General features: G+C 47.9%; 2 protein-coding genes across 3 annotated transcripts; both read left to right on the top strand.

The window, feature by feature from the left end:
* The first annotated feature begins 854 nt into the window (after positions 1 to 854).
* Positions 855 to 8,845, top strand: LOC118247595 (C-type lectin domain family 4 member D-like). Its single transcript, XM_035545704.2, has 6 exons — positions 855 to 1,249; positions 3,712 to 3,828; positions 6,246 to 6,338; positions 6,871 to 7,022; positions 7,245 to 7,378; positions 8,121 to 8,845. The coding sequence occupies exons 1-6, from the start codon at positions 1,183 to 1,185 to the stop codon at positions 8,266 to 8,268; spliced, it is 711 nt and encodes a 236-aa protein (XP_035401597.1). The 5' UTR covers positions 855 to 1,182; the 3' UTR covers positions 8,269 to 8,845.
* A 7,620-nt stretch (positions 8,846 to 16,465) lies between these two features.
* On the top strand, positions 16,466 to 21,872 carry LOC118247594 (C-type lectin domain family 6 member A-like). 2 transcript variants are annotated; one of them, XM_035545703.2, is made up of 6 exons: positions 16,466 to 16,647; positions 17,298 to 17,393; positions 18,468 to 18,560; positions 20,373 to 20,542; positions 20,764 to 20,894; positions 21,171 to 21,872. In XM_035545703.2, exons 1-6 carry the CDS (start codon positions 16,581 to 16,583, stop codon positions 21,328 to 21,330), a joined length of 717 nt encoding a protein of 238 aa, XP_035401596.1. In that variant the 5' UTR covers positions 16,466 to 16,580; the 3' UTR covers positions 21,331 to 21,872. The 2 variants fall into 2 exon arrangements, 1 of the variants encoding a protein (XP_035401596.1); XR_004778492.2 differs by having other exon boundaries at positions 16,499 to 16,647; positions 20,764 to 20,974; positions 21,171 to 21,310.
* The last annotated feature ends 1,675 nt before the right edge of the window (positions 21,873 to 23,547 follow it).

Genomic DNA, 23,547 nt, shown 5'->3' with positions numbered 1-23,547 from the left:
GCTCCTATCTGCTGACTGAGACCTTCTGACCATTTTTTTCCAGGGCATCCTGAGTCATTTGCATTTCTTCTCAGAAGTCTTTCTGATTCGGCGTATACCTCAGCAGCCACCTCCCTTAATTAGCTCCCCCCAACCACTGCCCCAACTTGAAATCAGACTAAGCAGTAACCTGACCACTCTGCCCCAATGTAATAGAAGGTAAATGGACACAAATGACGGTGGTGGAGTAAGAAATACAAACAAACCCTTTTTAACCTTTGAACTGGAGTCTGATTCCCTGAAGTGAGCACTGCTCTGCACTTCCACAGGCTGTAAATCCGGTTGTGATAGAGTGTTATCTGTCTTTGCTCTTCCCAACAACTTCTCAAACCATCATCACTTCTAAAAAGAACCTTACTTTTCTTGTCCCCACATACTCCTAAGACCTTCTCTGTTTCTCCATTGATATTTCAAACTTTTGATTGTTTTCTATTCCTCTTTGTAGAGGCTGCAACTCCCAGTCTCTCCTCTACAGGAACAGTTCATTTGAGATTTATTCTAGTGCTAGCTGCCAATTGTGGCTGACTTCCCAGGATGAGGCAAGGAATGGAATATTTGATGTAGCAAGTGCAGCTTAACCACAAGAGACAACTGAGGGCAGAATACATCTTATATCTCACTGTGCTGCAGGTTAAACTGGGCTAAGACCTGTACTAGCTGCAAACCTAAAAGAAAAGATAGAATTACTAACAGACAAACAAAACAACACATAAAGATAAGTGAGGGAAATAAATCTTAAAAAAAAAAAAAAAAAAAGAAACATGACAAAGGAAGAGACAGGAGATCTTAAACAGGAAACCTATCAGCTAGAAACTGAGACTGGAATTTGAGGAAGGAGGAGTGCAACTTCCTTCTCAGTCACTAAGTTCTCATTTTTCTTTTCTTTCTCACAGTGCCAGGGCTGATTTTCTGGGCTAAAAAACCAAAGATTTGTTTAGAATAGTTCTGAGCTCCCAGCAATTCTCATGTTTTTGCCATTGCTTCCAGTGTTCAGCATGGATGCCTTTGACAGCCAAAGGATGAATGAGCAATAGAAAAGGTTCAGCAACTCAGTGGTGTCTTCCTCTGGATTCAGGGACCTGAAGGAACAAGCTTTTATATAACAAAACTACAAACGGGGATCGCTGAGCACACTGTGATTAAATGGAATCAGAAATCACCTATGCCGAAGTGAAGTTCAAGAATGCATCACCAACTGAAGAGGTTGAAGGTAAGGAATTGGTGCTTTTTTAAGGGGAATGGGACCTCAGAAGGAGGTGGACTGAAGAACAGGAAACAGAGTTTTTTCCTTCTGGGACTCTGGTTCATAGTTTGACAAATTGATGAGACAGATCTGCCGCTACAAGAGCAGGAGACTGAAGGAATTTTAAAGTAAGATGCTAAAGGAATGTCTACAAGAGGGGAGGTGGGAATTGTTAGGTAGTCAGATTTGCAGCATGAATAAGGATGACTACTGACAACGCAGCAGTAGATGTCAGGTGAGCATTCAGTAAAGTATTTGGGCTCCCTTAGTCCACTGGTTGCAACACCAATGAGTGAGAGACCAGGATGGGTGCTGCGCAGTAGTAGTGCTTAATCCTGGTATGATGCAGATGGTAGCTGCCTCTTTACATGTTATCTAGGCATGTCTTGGATGAGAAAGTTATTTTTGGACAAATATCTAGTACCAACAATAGAGACTGTGGTTTATTACAAACAATCTGATCTGTTACAAAGGTGGAGGGGCTTCCATGTCAGTGAATAGCAGCAAATGAGCCCAAGCCCTGGCTGCTACTGCTCTTCCTTCTGACAAAATGAAGCTGCAGATTTTTGCTTGTGTAGAGACCATTAGAGAAAAATGTAGAGCGGGCACTTGTCCTCCACACCGTTTTGAGAGGTGGCACTGGCTGCAGAAACATACAGCCCCATGGCCCTTTGTTTATTGAGAAATGGTGCATGGAGAAGACAGACTTAAAAGTTGAAAGGAGAGATGGGATTGAACAAAACACATTGAAATACACAGGGGAAGAATTATCTAAGATCTGGAGGAAGATCCATGTCTACTGCTCCTGAAAAATAATTAACACACCAAACACATTTTTATTGCTATTTAAAAAATCATGGTTGTAAAGCAGTGCCTTAACTAGGCTTTGTGCAAATTCAAGGCATGTCCACATCAGTGTGCATACTGTACTCATTATGTCACAAGTAGGAATACACAGAGGTGTAGATACTCTGTGCTTGTCTCATTGCTTCCACCATTAGGTACAGGACCCTACACGAAAGTGGTGAAAGTATATATATGTAAATGAATAAATAAATAAATAAACTATTCTTGCTACTAAGGATATTAAATTGCCAATTTACATCTTTACCTCCATCTTACAACAGGCACCAGCTCCAGATTATTCCTTGCCTGCCCTGAGGCATGAGTAATGGCTGGATTCCAGGTCATGATCCAGGTCCCTGTTTTCAGCACAGACATAGTCTGGCTGGAAACACATGATTTGTCCAGGGAAATCTGAGTCCTGACTGCCTGTGAATGTTTTTTCTGATAATGAAAGACGATGATTTTTCCCCTGCTGTAACAGCCTCCCCCAAGCCTTTGGGAAGTAGTCAGAGGGCTTCCTTGAACAGCAGCTTCTGAAAGTCTTGCTCACTCATCATGTCTGGCAGGCACATGGGGTGGCTGGCAGACTTGGGAGTTTCATGATGAACAGTGAATGAGGTCTCTCTAAGCTTATCATTAATACTGGTCTCTTCAGAAACTTCTTCACTCTTGTTCTGCAGTGAGTGCTGCTGTCTCTTCACCCTCCTGTTTGTCCTGGCTTGTGTACTTGCTACAGCCTAAAACTGTCTCCTAACAAGTGTTTGCTTCTCCTTCCCTGGGACCCATTCTCCTGCCTGCTCCCAAACCTCCTTGGCACTTGGTACAGCAATGTCTGTCTAGACAAAAGTCAGGCTCCGGCAAGTGTGAATCTGAGTGGGATACTTTATGCAGGCTGCTGGACACATACCTCTGTTCTCACAGACACCCAGCCTGGCACAGCCAAGTTTTACCACAGAAAATCTCTGAACCCTGGCTTGGAAACCAGAGAGGGAAGGGGCTTTTCCTAGGAAGTATTTTTTTTTCCTCTTCTGTTGATTCTGTACCATCATACCTTTGCACATTTTTCGTTCTTGCTCTTGTTCAGCTTACACCAGCCTTCCCATACACAGAAAGTCCAGAAAGCTGAAAAAGAACTGAAGCAGGTATAAAACATATTCTGTGGAGAAGTTCGCATGAAATCTTCATGTGAATGTCTCAAATACCATGGAAAGAGCAATGTTGCATTCAGTAGTTTTGAGGTCAATTTGGACACATGGCTTCAATCCAGACTTTGAGGCCATGTGAAGGCTTCACCCCCCATTGCTAGCAATTAGCATTGGTAGCAATTACTACTGCTAGCTCACAAGAGTCACTGGGGCTGTGGACACTGGTGCTGAACCTGACCATCTCCAGAAACCTAACCTGCTCCAGAAGCCTGACTTGCTGCGGAAATCTGCTCCTCTCTCAAACTGTGTAATTTGCCATCAGAACTGAAATTGCGTTTTTTAGAGCAGTTCTTCCTTGAGTTGTACACCATTGGTATGTGGGCTGACTGAAGCATGTTTGACTGTGCTGTTGTGTTTGGTACATTCCTTCACTTGTAGTACCTCAGAAGAAGAAGAAGCATGAGCAACATACCCAGACATATCCTCCATGGCTCCCGTGGCTGATCTCATTGCTCCTCCTCTTGGTCTGTGCTGCCCTTGTTGTTGCTCTCCTAGGTGAGTATGTGCAGGCTGGTGACCAGGAGTTGGGAGAGAGGCTTGGGGGATGTGCTGGGAGAAGGGTGGAGAAATCTGTCAGCAGAGGGGAATTGCTTCCAACCAGAAGGGAGATTTTACTCAGGAACTGTGTTCTCATGAGAAAGGGTGCAAACCCTGTCAGCAGGGAGTTTTTATGGGGTTGTGGTTGGAGAAAGATATTTCTTATTACCCTGTAACCCTTCAGGAAGCCTCATCTCTGGACAGCTTTCTTCACCTTCTTCCCCTACCTCTTTCTTCATTCTTCTTAGCCTATGGGCAACCTCAAAGGCTCACATTTGAATTTCTCCACTGCATTCACAGTTCCCCTTCTGCATACTTGTTGCCTGTGCAGAGAACTGTTGTGGAGCAAGTCTAGCTGGCATCTACAGGCCTAACTGCACAGTTGCAAACTCACACCCCTTTTAAGTGTTTGTGGCGTTTCACTGGAATAGTTCAAAAAAATGAGTCTTGCACACACACCAGAGATTATGATCACTGGTTCAATCTCATTTTCTGCTAAGGATCATTCATGGCATGTTGACACACATTGTCAATGTAGGTGACAGAAGGTGTGCTGTCAGGATATATTGCTGCCCTTCCTTTATTGTCCTTAGTTCCAAGTCCCAGCATTGCTTTGTTCCCGAATACATAACTTTTCACAATACTTTTTTGAATTGTTGGGGAGGCTTTGGGTAGGCTGTTAGAATCTAATACCACCTGGCCTTTTTTTTTTTTTTCCTTTTTCTTTAGGGATTCCACACAGAAGGTTTAATCTTTAATTGCAAATTCCCTTATTTGAAGTTAATTGATGTTACATATGATTTTGATGTGGCAGAGGGACACAGCAATGTATTTAATCAAAATACGAGTACAAATCACACATAGAAAAGAGTAGCAATTGCAATGCACAGTTGAATCACAATATAAATGTGACCCCATTACCAATCTCTGCCATCTATCCACCATTGCAACACTGTGTATCCCCAGTGACCAAAAGGAATATATGGGTTAAAGCCAGCTCAGGCTCACTGCTCTCCTTGGAGTTGTTCTTGTTAGTTGTTCGGTTTCCTACACTGTTTTGGGCTGAGCTGTGCATACCTTCATCCCATGCCTGTCTGGCTAACTTAGGAAATTATTGCCATCTTTTTGATCTTCTGAGGGATGAACAGTTACACAGCTGGTCAGTTCACTCAGCTGATATAACTGGTTGATTCACTCAGCTAACTAGGGCAAAGTCCACTCTCTGGTCCCATTTGTGCTGAGATAAGGTCACCTTTCATTGCAACGACTGTGGTCAGTCACTGCATACATTCTTCCCCGAGCTTTGTAATTACCCCTGCGCAGCTCCTCTGAGCCTTCATCCATTATAGGAGTTCACTGATCGCTCACAGAGGTCACTATGATTACTCTGCCCTCCTCATTAGTACCGTTATTTCTAAATGACACACCTGATGAAAATAGACATCTCTATTGTCAATATTATCTATATTATCAATATCCCTGAGTGTTTGAGTTGGTGACAACTCCACAGTCCTTTGGGCTGTGAACATGGCCTGCTGACACCAGTCACCACCACTATATTATTTCCGATGAGCCAAATAGCAAGTCCCAAGTATTCCACCCTGGTTTCAGTAGTGAGAGGCGTATGCTGTTACTTTCACCTGGACTGTCTTTGCTGCTGCTAAAACAGGCCCATCTAATGTGTTTCTCATCCAAACTATTGCTGATGTCTATGTCTAGCTTAGGAAGAGAGAAACTGTTGCTGAAGTGCTTCTTTTAATCCACTGTTTGTAAAGGCGTTTAGATGAGTATCTCCATGGTAAATGCCTGTGGTCAGGTGGAATCAGTCCCACCCTGTGGCATGTTCTCTGTGTTATCCCCTCCCAGTGGTCCCTCTGCTCTCTGACATGGAAGATTGTCACTTTCTTTCTGTGAAGGCAGCCATACCACTGTTTTGGGCCTAGTTTTCTAAGAGCCATGGAGCAACTAACCCCACACCTTCAGCTCCATGGCATCCAAGGAAGCCTGAAGTCATCTGCTCAGTGCTGGGACACACTCCAATAACAAACCACAGGCTTGCTACAGCCACCTGGGCCTGCTCAGGTGGGTCTCAGGCTTCCCTAGCTTTGTTGACTAGGTCATCCTGGCTAGAAATTGTCAGTCACTGAGTGGAGGATCCTTGCAGGCAGCTGTGGGATGCTGGGAGCAGAAATGCTTGTTCCTTTTCCCTGACAGAATGTCAGTTACCACTTGAGAACTTGGAAGAGAGAGCCAGAGGAGCAGTGATGCTGAGTCAGTGCTTGGTGGGGAAATGCATAAAAAAGTGAAACACAAAAATGGTGTGGGAGAAACACGGAGAAAGTGGTAACCCTGCCTTCTTCTCTCTCCCTTTCCAGTCACTCACATCTCCTACAGCTGTGATGAGCCCACAGCCCTGCAGCTGAACCTCACAGAGTGGCACTGTATCTTGTCAGTGCCTCAAGGCAAAGGTCAGTAGTGCTGGCAAGGATGCAGGAGGTCTTTGGAATGAGGATGATGATTACTGGGGTCTGCTATCACAGCAAGCAGCAACAGGAGCAGGCTTCAGAGGAGATATGTGGGGAGAAAAAGGATTTCCTGCTAGTAGCTTAGGGGGAGGATATGTCCATGTTAAGAGTGTCCTAGTAGGACAGGGTGGGTGTGAACACACTGACAAGAACAAAAGGGATAGTATCATACAGTGGCGCAGGGAAGATTAATAATGGAGCAATAATAAAAGTGCAACTCTATTCAGGAAAACAAGCAATATTCCCTGCTGCTGCACCTACAATCTTATGGGAGACTGTACAAGGAAGAGTCAAAACAGATCACCAGAATGGCTTTGTCTTTGTCAAGGCAATACCTGAGAGCATGTTACAAGAATTACCATGGATTTGTGTACAAAGAGCTCTCTTCTGATCATACCTCAAAACAATTTGAAGAAATACCAGCATTATCCTTGTTGTATCCTGACCACACCCTCTGTGGTCTTTCCCTGCACAGGGCGAGGCTGGAAGTGCTGTCCAGAGGGCTGGAGACGCTTTCAAGACAGCTGCTATTACTTCTCAGCTGATCGGATGCCCTGGGATGAGAGCCAGCAGAACTGCAGTGGGATGGGCTCCCACCTGGTGGTGATCAATACAAAAGCAGAGCAGGTAAGTGCAGGGCTGAGAGAGGGGCAGAGCAGCCTGGAGACAGGAGTGCCAGGCCTGGAGGGGCCTCAGAGCCCCTCCTGGCTCCTGCAGTGGAGGGGGGATGTCCTTGCTGCATCCACTCAGCACTGGCTCCTTTCTGCCACCAGCTCCACCCCACTGGGGCTCCTGCCACCTCCCTCTGTTCAGTCCTGAACCTCATGGACGTTGTACTCTGATTTCCAGGATTTCCTCAATAAGGAAATAACACGACAGAATACATACCGGCGAGAAGGAATCAATTTACACATCGGTCTGAGGGCACAGGAGGTGGGCCAGTGGCACTGGGCAGACCAGACTCCCTATAATGAAACAGCAACGTGAGTATGCCATGACGGAGAGTGTTTGGTGTGGCTCCGGGTAGTGCAAGAGGGTGGAAGAGATGTGAGGGTGTCTGATGAGCATGAGAGGGATGTGCCATGACTGTCTGTGAGAGGACAGTGATGGAGCAGGCAAGGGCTTTGTAGGATACCAGGTTCCCACGGATCCATCCATGCTGGTTAGTGGTTAGCGATAAATTATCTGTGACATGACCATCGGTGCTGTAGGCATAGAAGAAGCTGCATTTCATCAGGAGAAAGAGCCCTTCATGCATGACGAGCCTTGCCTGACCTCCGTACTGCCCCACCATGCATGCGTGCAGGGATAGGCACATGGTATATGTGCCTGTATGTGTGCAGGTGTAAGCACATGCTGGGCCAGTGCTGTGATGCTGCAGAAGCGCTGGGGCGCTGGGAGAGATCTCCAGGGCTTTTCTTGCAGATCTTTCTCCTGGAAGAGACACATCCTCTGCTGGCTGTGAAGTGCCTGGGGTGAGTTGTGGTGAGCAGCTCTGCCCACCAGGCCTGAACAGATCCCTGCCGTGTTGGTTCTAGGAAGAAGTCAGGTTTCCATGTAAGACTGCTGCCAGTGGGATTAGCAGAGTGAGAGGGAGGGTACGACTTCTGTCCCTCAAACAGCATCTGGAATTTCTCCCCTCCAAGCCTTGTGTTCCACGTGTGGCCTTTTCCAGCAATGTGCTTGCAGGGTGCACAGGGAGTAACATGTCTGTCTCTGTCTCAGGTTCTGGAGGTCTGGGGAGCCAAGTAATGCACCTGATGAGACGTGTGTTGTAATCCATCACAATACAGAACATCTCCGGAACTGGAATGATGTCCCATGCAAGACCTATTCTTATCGGATTTGTGAAACTGCAGCAGTAACTATATGATGGAGGAATCCTCATTCTGAGATTAGCAGAGAACTGGGAACAGCAGAGGGCTGTGTTGGGAGGGGTAGGGGAGCCTTGGAGCCTTTATCTTCCCTGTGCTGGGTGGGATGATGAGACTGGGAGTGATGTTGCTCTGCATCCAGCATCCCCTGTGCATATGTATTTCTGAAAGTACTATGACCCCTGAAGTGGAAAGAATCCATGCTAGAAGAACTCTGCCTGTGCTTTCTCAGGCTGACCATCCCATCCCATGGTTGGTGAAGACAGATTTGGCAATGGAAGCTCCAGGCAAGCATGGCAGGTTAAGGGTCATGTCTCGGAAATGGGCCTATAACTTTCTTTCAGTGCCATTGCCTCCGTGGGACTGACAGACGAGGTTGAAAAAAGGTAGAGCTCTCCAGAAGGAAGAAGATGCAGGAATGCAAGAAGGATATTCATTGCTACTATTTCCTTTGTCTCCTTGAGAAGAGGTGCCTGCTTCTTGCTGGGTCATAGAGAGTCCTGTTCAGCATTGGTTTTGCTGAACAAATACTGATTTCCTGTAAACCAGAAAATATAATATTACACCGATGAAAAAGGCTCTGGGCTCATTTCTCCTCTGCCTCTTTCCCTTTCCCTCTCTATGCTGAGGTATTTTGCATATGCACGTGCTTCATATCAAGCATGTTGCTGTGCCAGGAAAGAGCCATAGATGACGACTGCAGCAGAAGTTGCATTAACCCAGTGAGTCTTAACGCTTCAGATAACCTGTGTGTAACGGACCTCTTGCACACAGCCAAAGCTCTGGGAGAGACCGGGCACAGGAAACCAGCTGTGGGGTTTTTATATGGTGCCATGGCTGAAAGTCTTGCCTGAGAGAGAAACATGAGCGTGTGCCAGGAGTCTAACCTGCACATGGTTGACCAAGTATGAGGACACGGCCCCAGCAGCAAAATAATTAGGTCCCTTGGTCACCCTTCCCACCTCAGAGCTAATCCTGGACTCAACAGATGCAGCAGCCATCCTGGGAGGCTGACAGCTCAGTGGACCCTGTCAGGGCACACCTGCCCAGGCTGGACGATGCTGGAGAAGAGGCAGGAAGAGGCAGGGCGGTTGCTGCCCACGAGGGTCCCTCCAGAAGTGCAATGCATATTGCCTTCACTTCCACCTGAGTCTTGCTGCGGACCGTGTGCCCCTGAGGCTCCCATCCTTCTCAACCCATTTCTGTGTCCTGGTCCCTATGCCCCCACCTCTGTTTGCCTCAGGAAGCATCATCTGCCTCGGTTCTCCCAAACTAACTGTGCCAGTTCCCCATGCAGTGCCGATGTGCATCTCCTGGCTGTGTTATTCTGTCCTACCTATGAATGTGAACTGTCCCTCTGTGTCCCAGTGGAGGGGAGAATTTGTACTGGAGGAAAGTGGCTGACCAGGAGAGTTGGCTTCCGAAACCAATCAATGGGAGTCGTTCTGTGGGTGGTGGCAGAAGCTGCCATATCCCATGGCCCAGCAGACGCAAGGCAGCTGCAGTTCCATGTCCTTAGGTCCAGGCTGTAGCGCGGCTGAGTGCGTACACCGAATAGGCACAGATGCACACATTCCCACAACGTGTACGTATACAGGTACAAGTATACATAGCATACAGACAGACAGACAGATGAGCACTGCTGAAAAGCACTGACACAAACATCATCATCAGCCTCACCCTACTGCTCTCTCTGGCTGATCAGGGTGAAAGCTTGTTAGTGGATAATATAAGCTTACATATATACAGTATGGATCCCTCCAGTAGCTAGGCTTAGTCATTGAGCATCCAGTAGTTGGACCCTAGATTCCATGGTTTTCCCTACACTCTGCCTCATGCATAGACACAAAGGGAAAAAGGTCTCTCTGTTAGCTGGTCAAGACTTTTGGTCTTCACAGTAGCAGACCCTCAGAGTCACTGGTCTGCCCAGGAGCAGGCCTGGACACCTGGGGCTCTGCTCCATTGTCAGTGACAAGGTTTCTGGGGCTCCTCTATCTTTGCTCCTTTGTGTTTGTGGAGAAGAACCTGTAACTTTATAAACTAACAGGCAGGAAGATGCTGGAGTCCTGCTTCTGAAATTATCAATCCCCACTGGTTAACGAGGATATTTGCACAGGTGTACTATGGATGCTTGTAGGGATTTGACTTAATTCCACAGGACACTGACAACAAAGCAAGGCAAAATGAAGCACTGTCACAGACAGATGTCAGAAAGCAGTGTTCAGTGGAGGCCTCTGGCTAAACCCAATGCTCTAGCTGTGAGCAGAACAGAACAATATACTTCTTTCCCCCTATGTCATGCATCTGAAGTTAATACGCCTCACCTGGAGACCACTGTTTAACGAGATGTTTCCTCCCCTATTTAGGGAGTTTATAATGGCCAAATTCACATCAGCAGGCTTTTGTTTTAGCATTAGTGGAATGTAATAGCCCACACTTTACCTCCTTTTGAGCAGACACTGAAAAACTAGATAGGGAGGAAAATGAACCCAGTAGCGGTCTGCCTTGGTGATCTGACTTCACCCTGTCACTTCTCAGAATGGCCTTCCCTGAGAGCTCTTGCACAGGAGTCCTGGGGTGAGGCTTTCTTCCTGAGACATGCACAGTCTGAGGTATCATAGACCCAGATCCTGCCTTGGCCATTTCAAGAAGGATAATCTGTGACAGTACTCTCTCCTGGCCCTGCAAGTAGGGCCTATTCACTTGCAAGCTGGAAAGCATCCTGTGCTGTGGCACAGCTCCCCCCCAGCCCCATTCTGGGAGCCTGGGCTCAGGTCTGACTGGAAGGACCTCCTTGTCTGGAGTCTTTAGCTAGGTTCCCATCAGTTCCTGTTTCTGCCATGAGGACTCTCACTCTGGGATAATTCTTAGCACGCAAGACTAACAAGGAGCAGTTTTCCTTTCTTCCCTCCTTCAGCAAAGAGCCAAAGCACCAGAGAGAAGGTTGAGAGTGCAGTGGTAAAGCTGACTGAATGTGCCACAGCCATTGAATGACAGAGCTGAACCACAGTTCCTTCTGCTGCTGTGAAGAGGCTGTGGTGAGCAGCTCCTCCTGCCAGGACCAAACACGGCCCTCTTGTAGAAAGGCTGTAGAAAGAAGGCAGGTTTCCACATACGACAGCTGCCAGTGGGATTAGCAGAGTGGGAGCACAGAGGTGAGTCTGTGGATGAATCAGCTTCTGGAAGGGTTCATCTCCGTGCCCCTCTGAGCCCTTGGCCAGCAGGTCCTTGACCTGGCTTTGCCCTACAGTGTTCAACAGAGCATGCCGAAGAGTAGCAAGTCCTTGTCTCTGGTTCTGGAGGCCTGGGGAACTGATTAATGTGAACAATGAGACATATCTTGTAAACTACCAGAAGGCAGAAATACAGAAGAAGTGGAACAGACTCCCACATAAACAAGAGCCATTGTCTCCAAATTTCTGGAGCTGCAGCAAAAACTGTCTGGTGGAGGGAGCCTCATCCTAAGTACACCTGAGAGACCATCCATGACCTGACAAGAACACAGAGGATTTTTGTGGAGCTTGCAACTTCATTCTGCTCAGTAGGAATGTGTGAGTGGACGTAATATGGTCACACAACTGCTGAGCATCAACCTTCCTTCACCCTTCCAGGCTGAACAGTCCCAGCTCTCTCAGCCTCTCCTCGTATGGAAGATGCTCCCAAACATGAATGTTTGCCTTTTCAGGACATAGGAAACTTCCATCAGTTACCACAGATGGTCAAAGACACTAGCATTGCAATGACATTGGCCTTTTCCTGAACCTTCTTTGGACACGTGGTTAGAGGTTCGATCTGCTGCCTGGGTAACAAACTGCAGGGACCAATGCAGTGTTGTCCTCAAGACTGCGGTGACTCTTCAGACAACAGGCCGTGTTCCCTCTCCGTGTTCTCGGTAGCATTCACTCTGTGGCCTTCCATTGCTACAGAGTGCAAGGCTGGGTGTGCTGCACAACAGGCTGGAGATGTTTGCAAAAATGCTGCTAGTACATGTTGGCTGAGCAGATGTCCTGGAAGGAAAGCAGTGCTTTTCAGCGGCTGCTGTGCCTTTCAGTGGCCTCGGCAAACTGCACTCTCCTAAATGCTACTGGGACTCTCAGGGCCGTGGTGCTGTTCTCTAGTCCTTGAAAGCACAACGTAACCAAACACATTGGTAAGAACTTCCCATGGAATTCATTCTCTCTTTCTGTATTGTCACAGATGGTAGCACTTGCTCTGTGTTTTCTGCCTCTTGCTTTGTTGGTATTTCCTTCTCGAGTGCTAGCTTACAGTTGGCAGTTGCAGATAAGTCTTTCCCTTCAATTCATTCTGAACTCAAGAAAACTGGAAAGCAGGATCCCCAGGGGCTTCAAACTGATGCAGGAACTGCCAGCAAACTCTGAGGATGTGTCAGCTAGATCCATCAAGTTCATTTCTAAATGCGAGCACACCTGCTGATCTTTAAAATCATGGAATATCCTGAGTTGGAAGGGACTCACAAAATCAATGAGTCCGAGCTGCACACAAGACCACTGTAAAATAAAACCATATGTCTGAGAGCTCTGTCCAAGTGCTTCTTGAGCTCTGACAGGATTGCTGCCATTACCACTTCCCTGGGGAGCCTGTCCCAGTGCCCAAGCACCCTCTGGGTGCAGAACCTTTCCCTAACACCCAGCCTGACCCTCCCCTGTCCCAGCTCCATGCCATTCCCTCGGGTCTTGTTGCTGTCCCCAGAGAGCAGAGCTCAGTGCCTGCCCCTCCGCTCCCCTTGTGAGGGAGCTGCAGGCCGCCACGAGGCCTCCCCACAGTCTCCTCTTCTCAAGTCTGAACAAACTAGGTGACTTTAGCAGCTCCTCATACATCTTGCCCTCTAGACCTTCACCGTCTTCATAGCCCTCCTTTGGACACCAAGTGTTTTATGTCCTTCTTGCATTATGGTGCCCAAAACTGCACACAGTGCTCGAGATGAGGCGACATCAGCACAGAGTACAGCAGGACAGTCACTTCCCTCAACCAGCTAGCAATGCTGTCCTTGATGCACCCGTGGATATGGTTGGCCCTTTTGGCTGCAAGGGCACACTGTTGATTCATATTGAGCTTACCGTTGGGCAAAACCCCAGATCCCTTTCCACAGGGCTGCTCTCCAGCCTCCTGTCCCCCAGTCAGTCCATATAGCCAGGGTTGCCCTGTCCCAGGTGCGGATTCTAGCACCTGCTGTTGTTAAACCCATACTTGCTGTGACCAATGACTGCATGGTCTTTCAAGATTTTTTTCAGTAACTCCCAGAATAACCTTCTCCATAATTGTACCAGGCACTGAGGTGTGACTCTCAGGCCTGCTGTTATCAGGATCTCCTTTCTTGCCCTTCGTAAAGCTGGCACAATGTTTGTCAGCTTCCAGTCAACTGGGACCTCTCTCTCCAGGTTCCCAAAACCATTGGGAAATGATTGAGAGAGGTCTCATGATGATGTCAGCCAGCTCGCTGAGTCCCTGGGGACGAATCCCAACAGGCCCCATAGACTTACATGAATCCAGCTGGAGCAGCAAATTCCACCTCTGCTTTGTCTGTGTCCCAGTTTGTGAGCGGAACATCCCCATCAAGGATCGGACCAAGGTTTTCTCTGGTCCTCCTTTTGCTGTTAGCATATCTTACAAAACTCTTTATATTGCCCTTGCAGTACTGGCCAGCTTCAACTCTAATTGAGCTTTGGCTGCATGAATTCTCTCCCTACAATGGCAAACAGCATCCCTGTAGTCCTCCCATGTCACCCGACCTCGCTTCCAGTGGCCATACACTATTTTTCTGCCTAAGCTCTAGAAGAAGGTCCCTGCTCAGCCAAGCCAACCTTCTGCTCCACCTGTTTGACTGCCAACATTTTGGAATTGCTTGCTCCTGTGCTCTTAAGAGTTGGTACTTAGACACTGACCAGCACTGATGGACCCCAGTGTCTTCAAAAGCAGTCTTTTTTAGTGCTTGGATCTCTCCCATATCTTTTCCATCCTGGTTCAGGCGGCTGTTTGCTCGACAGAGAGCCTGTAAAACCAGGCACTTTTGATGCTCCCAGCATGTCGTTTTCCATGTTGGCACCTCTCAAACAGGAGATGCAACCAATTCCCTGTGTGGTTTGATTACGCAGAAAAGCCGATGAAGGTTTCTTTTCCAGCTTTGGGCTTTCAGCTTCCCAGACCATGAGTACCTCTGGGGGAAGTTGCATTCTGTGGCTCCTCCTGCAATCTCGAGTCATGCAAGACCTCTGTCGCTGCAGTATTTTCTTGTGTTCACGTCCCACTGACCTTGTTTGTATCCGTGCTGTTCTTGTTGGCTCTTGTCTGTACTGCGAGGGTCTGGGAAAGTAGACTCAAGTTTCTCCAGGGCCTCCAACTAGCATTCCCTAGCAATGAACTTGGTAAAACCAAGTACCACTGTCTTCAGTGGTTCAGGGACAGGCACAAGAGACCCTGGCAACTCTGCCAGGTTGGAGCATCTATAAGCAGAGTTGGATGCCATGGGCAGGCATTCAGCTGTCATTCCTGGCAGTAAGGGGTACGGCAAGTACAGGACCAAAGCTTCAGCAGATGCGTGTTCCCTTGTGCTTCCTCACCGGCCCGTGGGTCAGCAGACTGAACGAAGTGGTGTGGACACACACAGAACCTGCACCAGCAGCAGGAAGCCCCTGTAAACAGGGGAACCCACACGCCCAGAAAAGAGGATGTGTTCTCGTAAGCCGCACTTCCCGCAGCAGGGGTGAGGGCAGGGTCAGGAGCTTGTGCAAGTGTGTGTGTGATCACATGTAGGGGCTGGAGTTCTGGGGGGTTACTTGCAGGAAGCTGTTTAGAAACCCACAGATGTTTATTAATATGTTGTCGATCCATTATGTTCCTGATACTGATCCTGAATATAGGGATCGTGGGTTACCATTAACTACGTGTCATTAATGTACTGCTTCAATCCTGATTAGATTTAAGCTGTGTGAAATGAGCAGATTTTCCCTGTAACAGTTCCATACCCTCTGCGTTTTCCTTCCTGATCAGCCACCCTCACCACACCTCCCATGTGCACAAAGTCAGGTATATTACAGAGCAAGAACAAAGAGCACACATTCTCATTTTGGGGCATGAGTAGTACAATTCATCTTTGTTACCAAGCTTTGTTCTAAAATTTCATTTTAGAATCTCTCACTGTGCTGTGAACCCAGTAGCAAGTACCTTCCAGTAGCTAATTCCTTCTAGGACAATACCAGCAAGCACGTTTATGGACCACCTTCCCAATGCAACAGCGCTGTTGGGATGGTCTGAGCCTTTTGTGCACAATAAAAAGAGTCTGCTTTTCTACACACAGTTTAAGTTTGTCCTCATTTACAACCAGCTGTGTGCCCTGCTCTTCTGAGCCTTTGATGCATACACTTATGTTTTTAGCTATCCCATTTCTTCCTCAGCACGTGCATGTCTGCCTGCCTCTTCACAGGGAGAAAGCTAGCTGATGGGGTGTGGAAGAGCAGTGTCTGCATGCCCACACCACTCAGCTCAGAGTGCAGTGAGGCCCAGCAGGGCTTCTTTATCCTTAGGGATATCCTTAGGGACACTTACATCCTCCAGAGTTTTCAATCAAGTCACCCCGCGCAGTGCTAGAAGCACCATGTGTGTCTTACGTAGTGGTGACAGAGTAAAGCTTCACGATCTGTAAGAGGCAGGGATGCTGACATGATCTGGTGATCCCTTCTGATCTCCGGCTCCATATCGGCAAGTCACATGCAACCCCTCCTCTCTGCTCAAAGCACCATCTTTTTCCTCAGCAATTAGTCAGAAACCATGTTGGCAACTTCCTGTGCTCTGGGTTACTGGGCTTGGGCCTTGCATGGGGACTTGCCCAGACTGAGCCACAGATGTGCCTTCCTGTGGTGTTCTGACTGCTTTTGTAGGCCCTTGTGAGCGTCTTTATTATCCCTTTGTAAGAAAATACCAACAGCACAGGCATTTTCACACACGTACTCACTCGCCAGGGAAGGAAAATCACCAGTACTGTGTCCTGTGAAGCTGATTGAAAATGTGCAGAAGGAGATGGTCTGAGCAGCAGTGGTTCTGTTTTTCGTCTGTTTTCCTTTGCCTCTATGAGTTTCTGTGTTGCAACAAGCCTCTTGTGAAATGTCCTGGCAGAGAAATGATGAAAATTCCCCCATCTCCATGTGCTGTGGAGAATACCCCAGCTATGACTCTGTCTGCACATCAGATTAGAGTCTGCGCAGACCGCCCAGCACTATGGGAGCTGCCCTAGCTCCTCCTCCTGCATGAGGAGGGCTGCGTTTGTGGCTGTACCAGTAAGGTGGACGGACTCTTGATGGAGAAGAGTGATGCTATGGCAGCGATAATGAACCAACAAGGGAGAGTCAGTCCTGGGACTGCAGGTAACCATAAAGCCTTCCTTTCTGTCCTCCTCTAGAAGAAGGAGAAGGTGGGGGAAAATACAGGGCTGGGTTATATAAAGGGCACGGTACCGTGGCTGGCTGTGTACCAGGAGAAAGACCCAGTGCCCATTCTCAGGGTAGAAACCATCTCTTCTGCGTGTCTGCTGCCACAAACACCGAGCTGGACTGTCACTCCTTTGAGTAAGTGACTACATGCTATTGCGTAAAAAAGGCTGGGGGACAGAGCCAAAATAAGGAGTTGGGTAGCTGAGAGAAAGAAGCTCCAAAGAGAGGTGAGGAGGAGGGAAGTACAGAAAGGGAATTCAGCGAAAGACAGGGGTAAGGGAGGGCAACCAGGAAGGTGTGCAGGGGACAAAAGAGGCGCGATAGGACAAGGAAAGTAGTGCAGTTTGGGAAGAGCGCAGGCATGGCTTGTGATAAAAAGCAAGAGGGCAGTCCCTGTGTTGCCCTACACTGCAGGTGTGACCCTCTGCTAGTGACAGACAGCACAACCCGGTTACAGCACTTGCGGGACTTGCCAGTCCTTGGGACAGGGTTATCAGCAGGCTGTCAGGGCATGCAGCCCCTTGGATTATCCTGCCTCCCAACTCTGGGCCGGGGGATTTCCACTCTTGCCTTGTGTTTTTCAGCCCCAGCAGAAGGGAGAAGCTGTTCCCGCCTGAGCCCCTGGGTCTTCCTTGTTTCTGCCCTTGCCGTCAAAACTGCCCTTGTGACCGTCGGCCTCGGTGGGTTCCAGGGTCCCTTTACTTCCCCGGGGATGAAGGGAACGGTCGCCTGAAGATGCCTGGTGTCAGGTGGAAAAAGAAAACCCTAGTCTCTTCACCAGCAGGCGACTGCCCTGCACCAAAACAGCCTGTTCTGCTGCCCCTTTCCCCCACTGCACTCTTAGCTGGGGAGCAGCGTCCCTTCCACAGTTAGCAGGTAGTGTCCTGGCAGGGCCTTCCCACAGCTCCTCTCACTTCCCCACCTGCCCGAATAAAGCCAGTCCTGGGTGAAACCCATCAGCTCCTGCCCTCCCACTGCAACAGAGCCGAGAAGTCTCCTTAGTGCCAAACGACATCTGAGCAGGTTCCCCGAAGGCCGGCTGTTGGGTCTCAGTTCTCCTGGGCGCATTTGTGGTCTCCCTCAGAGCTCCTTGTGACCATGTTGCAGGTGAGGAGCCAGCATGATCTCCCTGGAAATACTGCTACCAGGGCTGCCCACGTTTTAGCAGAGTGAGGCGTAAATCCACCAAAATGCTCCAGCTGCATCCCACCCACACCGCCTGGAACAAACAGAAGGGAAATATGTTGCTTGTAGTGTCCTGGAGTATCGTTATTGCTCTGCGATAACTCTTCTGTGGTGTTCAACTCCCTTGGGTGAGGCCTCAGCACTCAGCAGTTCTTCCCCTTCTTGGTATGGGTGAAAATGGTGCTCTAAAGCTGCAGAACACAGGAAGATTAAGAGGGAATGCATATTGATATTCCACCTTTATTAAGATGATCTCACATCTTCTTTGACCTTTTTGCGACCCCATCCTCAAAGGGTGTCTTAGCTGGGCTTTGTCAGCTGGGAAAATGAGTCTCTCAGCCAGCTGAGGTGAGAGGGGTTCATCTGATCAATGTTTGCCCAAGGGAGGGAGTGACCAATAATGGGGAAAGCTGTCTGCTCTTTTCCTTCAGGATACAATTTTCAGGGCTTGTTAATGTAACAGAGTCTTTGAGGGAGCTCAGCCAGAAGCTGGAGGGCAGGGCAGCTTGCCTATGAGTGAGGGTGAAAGGATGACAGTGGCGCCTTCCTTTTCTTTCCTCTCTTCCCAGTTGTTCTCTTTCACAGAAGCTGCGGCCAGTACAAGACTCTGCCTCAGAATGCTCCAGAGTGGCACTGCGTCCCCAATGTATCTGCAAGCAAAAGTGAGTGATGCTAAGAGCCTTGGGAGTGACATTAAGCACGTCCCCCAAATTTATTCAGGTGTAAGTCAGCCTTTGAGTTTGGGAACGGGATTGTCAGCCAGAGCTGGATTGCTCTAGGGAAGGAAGATGGAGACGTGAGGAAAGAATATGTTATGTTGTACAATCTGACTTAGGATGCTCTGAAAACATGTCCTGGGCCAGTGGAAGAGGGTGGGTTGCTCCAGTTCCATCTTCTGATCACTCGTCCCATTCTGTGCCCACACATGGCCCCTCAGGTCCGGTCCAGTTCACAAATCTAGCCAAAAGCACCTCATCCTTTTGTAGGGGATGGCTCAAGCCTGTGCTCTCCAGTGCCAGGGTTTCTGTTTCTACAAATGTAATGGTAAACTTTGAGTGGATCTAATACAGAAGAACATAGGTAAATTAACATTTTTTTCTACTTCTTCCACTCACTGGACACTACACTCTCTCCATTTGGTGCCAAGATGGGAATCTGAGACAACTGCTTTGATCCCGATTAGATTTAAACTTCATGAAATGAGCAGGTTTTCATTTCACAGAGTCACAGAATTGTAGGGGTTGGAAGGGACCTCAAGAGATCATCAGGTCCAACCCCCCTGCCAAAGCAGATTCCCTAGAGCAGGTTGCCCAGGTAGGCGTCCAGATGGGCCTTGAATATCTCCAGAGAAGAGACTCCACAGCCTCATGCATGAAAGCTGGGAGCTTTTTAAGGGTGTGATCCCTGAAGCCTGCATCTTCACTCTGCTGGGTGAGAATATGTGAGTGGAAGGGATATGGTCACGTAGCTGGTGAGAATCAACAGCTCTATATACCTGAAGGTACTGGAAGGACTAAGCACCTGCCCAGGCAGAAGCATTGGAGGGGGGCAGGTTCATTGCTTTTCATGTGCTTCTTGCAGGAGAAGAATCCTTTGGTTTTGGTTTTGGATCCTCTGTGGTCTTGCTTTGGACAACAGTCTTCTCGGCATCTTCTCCCTTCCCTGTTCCTTTCATTTTCCTGGCCCTGTATCAGCAGCAGTTGGTTACAACATTTGGCCATTGCACCTTGATTGCATAGGTTTGCACTTAGCCCCGCTGGAGAGCTCCTGTCTGGGAAACCCAAGAAGACATTCCCTGTGAGGTCTGAGATTCAGGGCAAGCATCTTCAGCTCTGCTCAGTGTACCAAAGTGTATTTGTTGGTTGACTATACTGGATGGACTTGTTTGTTGGACATATTCTATATTGAGCTATATTCTGTGTGTGATATATACAGCTTACAGATAGAGCTATATAACCTGAAAAAAATACAGCCTCGTGCTTTAGAGAATGTACCTATGCTTTTCAATCCATCATGTGACTTTCTGTGTGTATGGCAAATTTCTAGGAAAAACATGGCTTGTGTAAGAAACTACCTGTGTTGGCAGTAAGGCTGTCAGACTAGTTTACTGTGTATGTTTGTTACTGTGTATGAGTTGAGAGCTAATCACTTGGACAACGCTTTTCTGATGCAAGTGTTCCCAGAGGAGTCCTGCCAGCTACTTCCCATCTCACTTCCTCGGGAACGGTAAGGCAGAAGCTGCCTCTCTCCCCAAACAGAGCTTGAATGGGCATGATAGAACAAAGAAAAAAGCAGCTCAGGCAGGGGCCTTGTGACAGGAATCTGTCAGGCTGTCAATGGTGCTGTTTGTGGAGCACAAAAGAGATCCTTTGCCGCTGTCCAAAAAAGAGGCGCAGTTCAAACCCCTTCCCTGATACTTGGGGTTCTATGCTGAGCTCACTGAGAAGAGGCACAGCGCATCTTGTTCAAAACAGGGTCTTCTTCCCCTACGGAGGACAGCTGGATGTGCTGTCCAGAGGGCTGGAGATGCTTTCAAGAAAGCTGCTATTACTTCTCAGCTGATCGGATGCCCTGGGATGAGAGCCAGCAGAACTGCAGTGGGATGGGCTCCCACCTGGTGGTGATCAATACAGAAGCAGAGCAGGTAAGTGCAGGGCTGAGAGAGGGGCAGAGCAGCCCGGAGACAGGAGTGCCAGGCCTGGAGGGGCCTCAGAGCCCCTCCTGGCTCCTGCAGTGGAGGGGGGATGTCCTTGCTGCATCCACTCAGCACTGGCTCCTTTCTGCCACCAGCTCCACCCCACTGGGGCTCCTGCCACCTCCCTCTGTTCAGTCCTGAACCTCATGGAGATTACATTTTTTTTCTAGGAGTTCCTCTTCAGCTCGGTGAAAGGACTAGTTACTAACACCTACGAAACAAAATATTACATAGGCCTGACTGCTCACAAAAATGGGCAATGGCAATGGGTGGATTGGACTCCATATAATAGGATGGCCTCGTGAATATCCTGAGAGAGTGAGGAAAGTCCTGCAACTCACACCCCTTAGTCCAAGGGACCAATACACGGTGTAAGGCAAGGTCTGTGTCATTGAGGGGTGTCTGTTGCTAACTGCCCTGAAAAGTCAGGGAGACACAAGCAGTCTTCTTTGCCTTTCCAGAGCTCCCGATCTGTCACATTTTTGTTCACTTTTGTTTTCCACAACCGTGTGAGATGACTTCACCCCAACTGTCATGCATGCCAATGCATTCTCAATAGGGGAACTTTCTTTTACAGGTTCTGGAAACCTGGAGAACCCAATTTACTCTTTGCAGAAAAATGTGCTGCAATTCATGTCAAGGGAAACACGGACTCCAACACGTACAGTAACTGGAACAACATCCTTTGCTCTACAAGTTGCTATCGAATTTGTGAATTGGCAGTCAAATTTGTCTGAGGAAGGTGTCCTGGTTTTGGTTGGGATGAAGTTAATTTTCTTCATTGTAGCTTGTATTGTAGCGGAACAGTCTCTCCCTTGGAAAAGAAGAGGTATTGTCTAAGTTTATTTAAGGATCCCCATAATCAACTATCATTTATGTAGCACAGGACAAAAAGTAATCCATGTTCAATGTTTAACCTAGGCTCCATTTGATCAGGGGCAAAATGCTCTTTCTGGAAGAAAGAATGGAAAGGAGGCAACAGAAAGTAGCCTTAAGTTGTCCTTAGGTGATGTGACCACATATGGATAAAAAGGGTTAGGGTACTTCATCAGGGAAGACCACTGAAGATCACCAAGGACCCCCAAAGAAAAGGAGGCATGAGCAGAAGGGCCTGAAAAGGACCCAAGAAGGATGATGCCACAGAATTATGTAACTCATGTAGATTAGCATTAATATGTATTGAATTGATAGAATATGTATGAATTTACTGTAGCAAAGAAACCAGCACTGGGCGTGCTTGACTTATGGAAAATCCACCAAGCACCCAGGCCTGAATAAAAGCTATATCTCTCCTGAGTGTGTGAGAATTGACCTATTGCACACCAGGTAAGGGTTCTACATTTTTGGACAACAGTATGGTGACACATTTTGGATTCAGGAGGAAAATAATGTTGACAACAAACTGAGTAGTTGCTGAGCAGTGCTTACACAGAGTCAAGGACTCTTCTGCTTCTCATGCTGCCTGGCTAGCAAAGAGGCTGGGGGGTTACAAGATGCTGGAAAAGGACACAACTAGGACAGCTGACCCAAATGGACAAAAGGAATGTTCCATACCATATAACATCATGCTCAACAATAAAACCTGGGGAAATTGGCCAGGAATGGGAGGGCTGCCATTGTTCAAGGACTGGCTGGGCATCGGTCAGGTGGGGGTGAGCAATTGTGTCGTGTGTCACTTGGGTTCTCTGTTTCTCTCCCTCTCCCTTCCTATCCCTCTCAATCTCCCTCTTTTCCTCTCTCTCCCCCTCACCCTCTCTCGAGCTCTTTCTCACTCTCTTCTGCTCTCTCTTTCTTGCACTCTCTTTCTCTCTCTTTTTCTCATGCTCTCTTTCTTGTGCTCTCCCTTCCCTTCCCTTTCCCCTGGGAAACTGTCCTCAGGAATAAAGGGCATTTTTCTTAGAGCATAACAGCTCTTTATTCCCACATGCAAGAAATTGGGAAAGGAAGACAAGAGACCAGCATGGTTGAGTAAGGACCTCTTGGTCAAAGTACAGTGTAAGAAAGAAATGCATAGGAAGTGGAAGCAGGGACAGGTATCCTGGGAAGAATACAGGGGTACTGCCTGGTGTGTAGGGATGGAATCAGGAAAGCTAAGGCACAGTTGAAGCTGAACTTGGTAAGGGATGCAAAAAATGAAAAGATGAGTTTTGACAGGTACATCAATCAGAAAAGGAAGACAGAAGACATTGCACCAGCTCTGAAGAAGAAGATGGGATCTGGCAACAACTGACATAGAGAAGACTGAGATACTCAACATTTTTGCCTTGGCTTTCACTAGCAACTGCTCTTACCACATCTCTCAAGTCCCTGAATCTCAAGGTAAAGACTGGTGGAATGAAATCCCACCCATTGTAAGAGAAGATCAGGTTCAAGACTATCTGAGGAAACTGGATGTACACAAGTGCATGGGATCCAGATGCATCCCAAGGTCCAGAGAGAATAGGCCGATGTAATCACTAAGCCACTCTCCATCATACTTGAAAAGTCATGGCCCTCAGCCAAAGTCCCCATCAACTGGAGAAAAGGGAAACATCACACCCATTTTTATAAAGGGTAGAAAAGAGGACCCTGGGAAATATCAACCAGTCAGCCTCACCTCTGCGCCTGGGAAGATCATGGAACAGATCCTCCTGGAAGATATGTGAAGGCATATGTAAGACAGGAAGGTGATTAGAGACAGTTCACATTGCTTCACCAAAGACACATTGTTCCTGATTAATCTAGTGGCCTTCTATGATGGAGTGACTGCATTGGTGGAGATTGACTGTTGTCATCTACCTGAACTTCTGTAAGGCCTTTAGCACAGTTCCACACATCTTTGTAAATTGAAGAGAGATGGATTTGATGGACTATTCAGTGGATGAGGAGTTGGCTGGGTGGTTGCATTCAAAGAATAGCAGTCAGTGACTCAATGTCCATATGGAAACAGCAAGCTCACAATCCTGGACTTTATG

The sequence above is a fragment of the Cygnus atratus genome, chromosome 1 (assembly GCF_013377495.2).
Source record: "Cygnus atratus isolate AKBS03 ecotype Queensland, Australia chromosome 1, CAtr_DNAZoo_HiC_assembly, whole genome shotgun sequence".
In the NCBI taxonomy this organism is placed as follows: domain Eukaryota; kingdom Metazoa; phylum Chordata; class Aves; order Anseriformes; family Anatidae; genus Cygnus; species Cygnus atratus.
The sequence above is the reverse complement of the archived record's forward strand: the minus strand, read 5'-3'. Positions and strand labels throughout refer to the sequence as shown.

Coding starts and splice junctions, on each gene's coding strand:
- LOC118247595 (XM_035545704.2), top strand. CDS start 1,183: ATGGAATCAGAAATCACCTATGCCGAAGTGAAGTTCAAGAATGCATCA. Junction 3,829..6,245: donor CCTTGTTGTTGCTCTCCTAG/GTGAGTATGTGC, acceptor CTCCCTTTCCAG/TCACTCACATCTCCTACAGC. Junction 7,023..7,244: donor TCAATACAAAAGCAGAGCAG/GTAAGTGCAGGG, acceptor TCTGATTTCCAG/GATTTCCTCAATAAGGAAAT.
- LOC118247594 (XM_035545703.2), top strand. CDS start 16,581: ATGGAGAAGAGTGATGCTATGGCAGCGATAATGAACCAACAAGGGAGA. Junction 17,394..18,467: donor CCTTGTGACCGTCGGCCTCG/GTGGGTTCCAGG, acceptor CTCTCTTCCCAG/TTGTTCTCTTTCACAGAAGC. Junction 20,895..21,170: donor CCATATAATAGGATGGCCTC/GTGAATATCCTG, acceptor TTTCTTTTACAG/GTTCTGGAAACCTGGAGAAC.